General features: G+C 60.3%; 1 protein-coding gene across 1 annotated transcript; it reads right to left on the reverse strand.

Annotated features, from left to right (window-relative positions):
* Positions 1-5,354: 5,354 nt before the first annotated feature.
* Reep4 (receptor accessory protein 4) lies at positions 5,355-8,841 on the reverse strand. The gene is made up of 8 exons (XM_010624323.2): positions 8,613-8,841; positions 7,745-7,817; positions 7,321-7,397; positions 7,109-7,229; positions 6,608-6,721; positions 6,166-6,301; positions 5,895-6,049; positions 5,355-5,812 (listed from the first exon to the last, which is right to left on the reverse strand). Exons 1-8 carry the CDS (start codon positions 8,642-8,644, stop codon positions 5,747-5,749), a joined length of 774 nt encoding a protein of 257 aa, XP_010622625.1. The 5' UTR covers positions 8,645-8,841; the 3' UTR covers positions 5,355-5,746.
* Between the last annotated feature and the right edge of the window lie 6 nt (positions 8,842-8,847).

The following is an 8,847-nucleotide window of genomic DNA, read 5'->3' on the forward strand; positions in this document are numbered from 1 at the left end:
CCCACCCTCCCGTGGGCCCGGCCCCGGAGCCTGGCAGGCGGCAGCACCCCCACTATAGGTGCCAAGCCCGGGAATTGGAGCAAAGGGCGGGAGGGGCCGGACGAGGCCACCGTGGGGCGGGGTGCCCCCTGGGGTGTTAGGGCAGGGAGGTTGGGAGGGGACAGTGCTAGAGCTGGCAGGGGCAGTCACTGGGTTCTCACGGGTCAGTGATGGGCTCCGTGACCCACGCCGGCCCAGCCTTTTTCTGCTGGACCACTCTCTCCTGGTCCTTTCCAGCCTGGCCGGCTGCCCTCTGCCCTGCCTCATCCTCAGCTAGCCAAGCTGTTGTTCACGGTCCCCCACCCCAGGCCCTCCCCAGATTGGTCCCAGTGTCACTGAGTGCTGTGCTTAGGAGATTGGGCGGGTCTGCCGTCAGATCTGTCCTGTCTCCGGGCCTGGCCTTGGGTTTTGCCAAGTGTCCAGTGGTGATGGGATGAGAGAAGCTCCACCCTGAGCTCCAGCCCAGGCTCTGAGGGTCTCGCCATCCTCAGGGCTCCCCGTGTTCCCTAGCTGCGCACTGGAGAGGAGCCCAGAGGAGTGGCCCCTGGGAGGGAGTCCAGAGTAGGAGAGGAAATGGGCAAACAGGGCACCTTCCACCAGAGGAAGCATCCCAGCCCCTCTGCGGGGGTGGTTCAGAGCACAGACACACACAGACAGATTCAAACACACACAGACAGATTCAGACACACACACAGAAACCCACACGCCCAACGGGCACTTCCCATCCCGCAGGCACCCATCTCCTGCCCCTCCACTCTCCTGCCTCCCTGCATGAAACAGAAGTGACCTCTCCCACTTCCCCATCCCATGGATGAGTTCTGGAGGTCTCCAGCCTGCTCCCTAGTCACGCGACCATCCCTATAGAGGGGGGACTGGGGAGCCAGGCTGGAGTCTTTTGCCCACCCAAGAGACGGAAGTGAAGGCAGGCAGCCTTTCACCCATAGCAGAAAAGAGGAGGGGTCCTGCTGAACCGCAGGGAGAGGGGTCAACAGGGCCGGCACCAGGCATGACTTGAGCCATACTGGCACAGATCTCTCCAGGCCTTGGCCTCCCCCAAAGGCCGGTTCTGCGGCAGGACAGGCTGGCAGGGGTTGTTTACATGGCTGTTATTCACACTCTCTCCCTTCCCCAGCTCCCCCGGAGGTGGTTGGACCTGAGTGGGCCACGGGAGAGAACTTTGGAGAGTCTAACAGGGCCTGGAGTCCCTAGGTTCCGAAACTGGCTTCAGGCAAGGTGGTGGTCCCTGGTCTCTGGCCCCTGGCCTGCCTGCTCAGCAGCCCAGCCGGGGGAGAGTCCAGGGCAGAGTCCTGTGGCTTGGGGCCTGGGAGAGGCTGGAGTGGGAACCTGGACCATCCAGTGCCCAGAGGGTCCGTGGCTGTCATCCCCAGGGAGATGGGGTCTGTTCCACTCCCCCCAGCCCGCAGTACCCCGAGTTGCCATGTCAGCCTTGTTAAGTCACAGCCCGTGGTCCAGACCAGGGCTCTCAGGACAGGCTTCCGGAGTGTCCAGGGGCCAGTGGGAGCTGGGTCACGGGGGAGAGGACCCCTTCTCTACCCCCCTGGTCCCCACCCTGCCTTAGAGCCCATGCCACGGGCCAGAGCCCTTGTAGCTGATTGTTCTGCGCCTGAGGATGGAGCAGAGCTGAGGACACACAAAAGACACAAACACAAAAGGAAAGCCACCCAGCACACGGACACAAAGCCAGACCCAGGGACAGAGGCAAGCTGGTGGGTACCCCCAGACACACATGGGCCTAGCCCCAGTGGTGCCGACCCTTCGTGCACTCACACACACACATACACACACACACACACACACACACACACACACACACACACACGCGTGCGCGGCGCGAACTGACACACACTCGTGCTGACAAGCACAGCAGCACTGACAGCAGCTGCCCTCTCCCAGCTCCAGAGCCCCTTACCTGGGCAAGCACAATGCCCCTCGGTGGAGCAGCCCCCTGCCCAGGGTGGGCAGCAGGCAGGGCGGGGGAAGGAGCCCCGGAGAGTCAGGCCAAGCTGCCACTAATCTGGGCGGGGAGAGGGGGGGCACCCACGTCAGAGCGGGGACTGCCGGGTGGAGGGCATCTGAGGACATCCCCTCCCACACACGCGGCCGTCTGGGCACCTAGCCCTGCTTCCCAGCCCCTCCATCCTCCAGACAGCTGAGGCTGGCCTCCCCCCACCCCACCCCCACCCTGTGGCAGTGCTGGGGAGGGGGGCATGGGGGAGGGGGAATACCGGGAGAATTCTCCCAGGTCCTGAGGGGAGGGGAAGGGGAAGGGAAGTGTGGAGATGCTTCTGGGGCCAGGAGGAAGCTCAGAGGCAGATGCCACCCTCCCTTCTTGCCCACCCACCCACATCCTTGACCTAATTCCTCTTCTGGAGCCCTTCTTCCCCCCAACCTCCCCACCCTGCAGTCTAACCTCCATCTGCCCCAGGCTCAGGACCCCATGCCCAGCAGGGTCCTCCAGCAGCAGGCAGCATCCTCTGGCCCTAAGGTTGCCCTCTTACCCCCCAGCTATTGGGACCCCTATTTTCTGATGCTTGGTGGGGCCCAGAGGCAAGGGCCTGTGTACTCGCCCCCTCAACCCCCTCAAGTTGGAGGCTGGAGGGCACCCACCAGGCCTCCCCAGCTGAGCCTGGGCCAGGGCACTGTTGAATCGTGCTGCTGCTAAGCGTGACAGCTAAAAATACAGCCATGGGCCAGTGTGTGTAGTGACATGGATGCCAGGAGCAGGGAGCAGGCCAGGATACAGTGAGGCGGCTGAAGAGACAGGGAGTTAGAGCAGCCCCCTGGGGGGCCAGAGGATGGTGGAGGAAGTTGGGGCAAAGCGAGAAGGAAGGAGATGGAAGGATGGTCTGCACCACGCAGGGAGGAAGTGGAGAAGCCCTTCTAAGGAGACCAGGCTGGTGTGGCGGGGCAGGGGGCACTGAGGATGGGGCTGGGACCAGTGGGACAAAGTAGAGGTGTGTGTGTCCAAGGGCTTTCCGGTTCCTTCCCAGCCTTCATCTTGCCTGGGGAAGCGGTCATAGGGCTGCTGAGCAGTTTGGGGACCATGGGCAGGTAGAGCACTGCCCAGCCTTCCTCCAGAGGCCAGAGGTCTGAAGGGTGGGCCAGGGACCCCATCCAGAGGGTGGACCACTGGGCAGAGGCAGAGGGGCAGGCCCAGCCGAGAGCCAGTACCCTGAGTCTCAGGATCACGTATGTACCTGACCAGAACTGCCCTAGACTTGGACTTCTCCTGGCCTTCTCTGGCCTCAGGATGTCTTGGAACCTACACAACTGCAGTCGGCCATTCACCAGTCAGCACAGAGACCAAAGCACAGGGCCACCTCTTCCCTGGCTCTGGAGAAGCTCACAATTGGCCTCAGGGCATTTGCTCCTCTGGCCTTAGAGGGGTCAGGCCCGGGTGGGGACACAGGGGTGACCGCTAGGGAGATGGACACATTAACAAACGATGACCACCTCCTTCTAATCCCTCTTTAAGGAAGTCGGGGCTTCACGGAGGAGTGATACCTGAGCATGGGAGTCAGAGAACAAGCAAGACTTCATCGAATCACACACTTACAAAAATATTTTGCTTCCTTTAAGCCACTTGTTCTGGGCTGGGATATAACAGTAAGGTACATCTGTTCTTTATGAAGTGACAATTCAGTGGGGGAGAAAATATGATTGTTCCAGGCAGTAAGTCCTTGAAAGAGCAAGAATGACGACTGCAAAGGAGCAAGTGACAGGATGCAGGGCACCCCGTGGAGGTCTTCTCGGAGTGGGGGGAGGCCAGAGACAGCAAAAGGACTGGGACCTGCCTGTGCCACAGGCGGAGAGTACAAAGCTTTGCCAACTCCACCAGTTTGCCCAGGGGACCCTGCTCACCTTAAGCCCCTGTTCCAGGACAGAGTGCAAGCGGAGCCCCTACTTGCTGGGCTGCTTGGCAGAATTCAAGGAACTCATCTCTAGCACAAGGTCAGGCATGCACCGAATGTTCCATACACGTTAGCCTCCTTCTCCTTGCCTCCCAGGCAGGGAACAGCTTATTTACCTGGGTACTGTTCAGTGATTAAGTGCATTGACTCTGGAGCCAGACTGCTTGGTTCAAAGCCCAATTCTGCCACTTATGAGCCATGTGACCTTGGGCAAATCACTTGCCCTCTCTGTGCCTGTTCTCCAGTTTGTGAAATAAATGAAGATTACGATAATCATACCTACAGCCTGAGAGTGTGGAGAGGATTAATGCACATGTCTGGGGCTCACAGCAGCATCTGCCAACCACTACTACTCTTCACACCTGTGTCTGGTACCTGTAGATGCTCAATACGGACTGTGAATGAATTAATGAAGAGGTAAAACTACACCAGGATGCAGGAGAGTGCCATATAGGAAGCTATTGGGCACCAATACACAGGCAGTAAACCACAATAAAACCAGATAATCCCCACACCAAGAGTTAATCCTTGCTCTCAGGCCACTCAGTTATCAGCTCGTTTCCCTTCCTCTCATCCAGCACCCTCACCCACCTCTCTGCTTACTCCGAAGCAGGAAGAGCAGACATGGGGGTAGGAGAGGGAAGCAGCCTCAGATTCAGTCGCAGTGGCGACAGCAGCATCCATGGCAGCAGAGGGCTGACCCACAGATCAGAGGAGGCGACGGAGTGGAGCCAGCCCAGGCAAAGAGCTTGGGTCTCAGGAAAGCAGAGGAGGCCCTGTGCATGAAGCAGGCCACACATCAGTGACCAGAAACAGCAGGGAGGGCCCTCAGAGACCCTGCCTGAGTTCTTCACCGTCCCTGCAGGCAGCAGGCAGCAGGCAGCAGGCAGCAGGCAGCAGGCAGCAGGCAGCAGGCAGCAGCCAGGCCCCGGCAGGGCGAGGCTCTGGCCAGGCTCCGAGCCCCACCCTGCTTGACCTGGAAACTGGGGGCAGCCTGGATGCTGGCTGCTGCTGCCCCCGCGTGGCCACTCCTCAAGAGTGCATGCCACCGCTTGGTACCTGAGCAATATTTGCAGAATGCAAAAGCCCAGGGAGATCCCAGACCACTCCCCCAGGCTCAGGGAGGTCCAAGGCCCCCTCCTAACTGACAGCTTCTCAGACTCTGACCCTCTTCTGGACTGGCCCCTCGCTCTCCCATCTGTATCCTCAGAGCTCCCTAAGAGCTTATCAGTGACTGTACTGGCTGCTTTGCAGGATCTGTCAACAGCTCAGCTCTGAACCCCGCTCCCCTGCAGCCTGCCCTGCCCTTCTCTCTGGCCTGCGGTGGGCTTTCAATCTGCATGTGTGATGGGAGCAGTGGGAAGACACATCAGGAGAAGCAGAACATCTTTACTTATTTATTTATCAAAACGTTCACAAGCCTGACCTCATTCACCAACACAAAACACACAACTGCGACACACACACCAGGCCTTGGAAAAGGCTATCAAGTACTTTGAAGGACAGGAAGGAAGGCACACAGTTGGGCAGATTTTTGGTTTCATCGACAAGGGTTTAGAGGGCTCTAATGCCACACCTGGGAAGGTGGAGGGTTGAGGAAGGCAATAAATAGGGCTGTGGGCCCAGCGGCTTTGGTACCTTGCGGGTTCACCCCAGGGGTTCCCCCGCAGGAAACAGGCACTGGGGCAGGCAGGCCAGACGTGCAGTTTAGGTCCCTGCAGACAGCTCCCAGTGCCCTTCTGGGCATGAGGTAAGATGTCCTGGCTGTGCAGGCCCTAGCTGTCCATGTCAGAGGGCACGGTCTTTTTCCGTGTCCGAACCTTCAGAGAGCGGGAGGTTCCCTGAGAGGAAAGGAACACCATGAGAGGTGTGGGCTGAGGTGCCAGGACCACCAGCCCCCCTCGGGCCATCCTCGACACTGACCTCCCGCACAGTTGGCTTCCTCTTGACCATGCGCAGGCTCTGGCTCCGGTTCAGCGGCTTTTCTCGGGGCCGGGCAGGTGGCTGGGGGGCTGCCTCGGTATCAGACCAGCACCCATCCTCTGTGTCACTGTCCTGCAGGCCTCCTGCCCGGTACCCTGGGAAAAGGCCACAGGAGGCAGAGCTGGGCATTTACACAGCCTTAAGGCCCAGGACCACACCCAGCCTTCCTCTAGGCCCTCCCAGGGCGGCTCTGGGTCCCTCGGCCACTCACTGATGGGTGGTCTCCGGCGGGGCACCTCATCCTCCAGGTACAGGGGATTCTGGTATGTGGGGGCAGAGGTGTCGGGGATGGAGCGCAGGTCTTGCATGGAGAAACTCCGCAGCCTGCCAGCCAGCGCGCCCTGACTCTGAGAAGGGGGCACTGTGTCATTTAGGAGGAGAGGTCTCCTGAAGAAGGGGCTTCAGCCAGGGAAATCCAGGGCCAACCTGCAGCTTATCATTGTGGCATAAGACTCAGAACTGAGAGCAGTTCAGCCACCTGCCAGAGGCAGGCCTTTGAGGCTGGAAAAGGAAACAACGGCCACGAAAGGGCCAGAGGAAGTAGCTGCTCACACTTGGTCTCAGCCTGCCCCCACACCCTAGCCCTAAATGTGACCTCTGGGCTCCCTGCACAGCCCCAAAGGCAAAGGTGGGGCAGGGGCTGGGCTCGGCACCTTGGTGGCAGCCTGCACAGCAGCTGAGGCAGCAATGTTGAGGCTTCGCTTCCCGAGGGTGAGCACCGTCTCGTAGCTGCGCTCCTTGGCCTGCACTATGTATGCATCGATCTCCTGTGGACCCAGGGGAGGGGAGCTCAGGCAGACAGCAGGAGCCCCTCCCCCTCTGCAGACCCTGAAAAGCTGCTGGGCGCCACACCTCCCTGCCCACCAGCACCTATATAGTCACAGATTCGGTCAGGAACACACACCAAGGGCAGGGTGCCCCATCCACTGGCCCACCCCACTCTCCCTCCCCAAATCAACGTCTAGGAGGCACCCCACACCACCGGAAGTCATTTGCATGCACCCCTTTGACCATCCAGGCCAGGCCCTGTCGGGTCCCACAGGTAAAGAGCAGCAGGACTGGGATTAGAACACAGTGTTCCCATATCCCGAACCTTGAGACCAGGGCTCTCCCACTCCTTTCTAGGACGCCCTCTCTGCCTCCCCCCGGGATACCTTCTCATGGCGGGACAGGGATGGATGCACAAACTTTCGGTAAAGCAGGCTGGCCCCCTTGGTATAGGGTGAGAGCAGCCACAGCACAAAGGCCATCTTGATCTCATAGTAGAAAGGGAACCTGTCAGTGCATAGGGGACATTGTGAGCTATGGAGCTGGGCTGAGGAGGGGCTGCTCCCACCCCTCTGCCTGCCGACCGCCATGGCCAGACCAGGAGATGAAGGCGTCTGTGAAGGTCTCTGCTGCCATGAAGATTGCAAAGACGATCCAATACATCATCCACCGCACCTAGGGGGCATAGCGCGCAGAGGTCAGCCTCAGAGCACGCAGGGCCAACGCCCACCCGACTGGCCAGGCCCAGACATTCCAGAGAGCCTGTCCTGCCACATTGCTCGTTCGCCCACGCCTAGCTAGACAGGAGCTTCTGGGAAACTGCCACTCATTCCCGTGCCCACTCTGGTGCACCCACAAGGCCTTCCATGGGCACTCCAGTGGCCTGCCCTCCTCCCACACCTGCCTAAACAGGGCCTATTCTCTCCCTTGCTGTCACTCAGGATACGTCCCACTGCTCGGACCCGCTCCCCTGTCCTGCTACCCCCCCATGCCCTTCAAGACTGCCTACCCTCTTGACTCACATATTCACGAATGTTCTTGGTCTTCACAGCCTTGTAGGAAGCGTAAGACGGATACAGCATCCCAAATACCAGCCTGGAAGAGCAGACACAGGGAGTGTGAAGGGCAGGCACCATGTACTGCCCTCACCCTGCCAGGTGGCTGCCCCCCACAGCCACAACTGGGGTTCGAGGTGGCAGTCCCTGCCTTGTTTTTCCCGCTTGGCTTGCATAACCTGTGGTGCCTGAGTCAGTGCCCTGGAGGCCACCTCCCCACCCTGGTGTTTACAAACATCCCCAGCCTGCCCAGGCCTGCACCGGGGGCCCATGGGTACATGGTGATGCCAGAGCACAGCTGCACAGCTGCACAGCCGCTCAAGGAGGTGCGTGACAGCCCGAGTGTCCCCTCCCACTGGTACGCAATCAGGTCCAGGCCACCAGACCTGTCACTGCCAGACTGCAGACTGGAATATTCGAGCCAGGTACTGGAATACTCAGAGGTGAGAGGCAGGACTGTGTGACAAGGCTGAGGCCTGGGTGGAGTCACGTGACCTCCCAGCTGGGAAGCACCTGGAGTCTCCGCCCACAAAGTGCCTAACGTGCCGCCTGTGTGCCCTCAGCCACACATACCTATCTGCACGATGCGAGTGTGCCTGTCTGTGGGAAGGGTCACCGTCAGCCAAGGAGGCTGCAGAGGGAAGGGCAAGCATGCGGCGCCCCGAGTCCCACGAAGGCCCCCAGGTCCCTTAACCTGGGCGGTGACTGCTGGGTTGCCAAAGAAGTTCAGAAAGTTCCCTTCCACCCCAAGCGTCCCCAGCCTCCACCCCAGGGGCAGGTGGGCACTAGGGTGGGGACTGAGAGGTAGAGGGGATCTGAAAGTGGCCATACTCACACCACCAGGCGACAGATCATCCAGGACACCATTCTGACGGCCTTGGGGATGAGAGCTGAGCCACCCGACGCCCAGAAGGACCACCGCAAGGGGGACTGGGGCAGGGGCTGAGTGGTGGGGCAAGAAGCTAGGGGCGGTCCGGCTGTCCCCAGGCGAAGGCTGAGCCCGAGCCCACCGACCCCGATCCCGCGGTGCGGGGCCTGGAGAACCCGGACGCCCGTAGCACGGCCTCAGG

Source organism: Fukomys damarensis, unplaced genomic scaffold (genome assembly GCF_012274545.1).
Source record: "Fukomys damarensis isolate Sample0158 unplaced genomic scaffold, DMR_v1.0_HiC HiC_scaffold_18, whole genome shotgun sequence".
Classification (NCBI taxonomy): domain Eukaryota; kingdom Metazoa; phylum Chordata; class Mammalia; order Rodentia; family Bathyergidae; genus Fukomys; species Fukomys damarensis.

Coding starts and splice junctions, on each gene's coding strand:
- Reep4 (XM_010624323.2), bottom strand. CDS start 8,644: ATGGTGTCCTGGATGATCTGTCGCCTGGTGGT. Junction 7,818..8,612: donor ATGATCTGTCGCCTGGTGGT/GTGAGTATGGCC, acceptor CTGCTCTTCCAG/GCTGGTATTTGGGATGCTGT. Junction 5,813..5,894: donor GGAAGCCAACTGTGCGGGAG/GTCAGTGTCGAG, acceptor CTTTCCTCTCAG/GGAACCTCCCGCTCTCTGAA.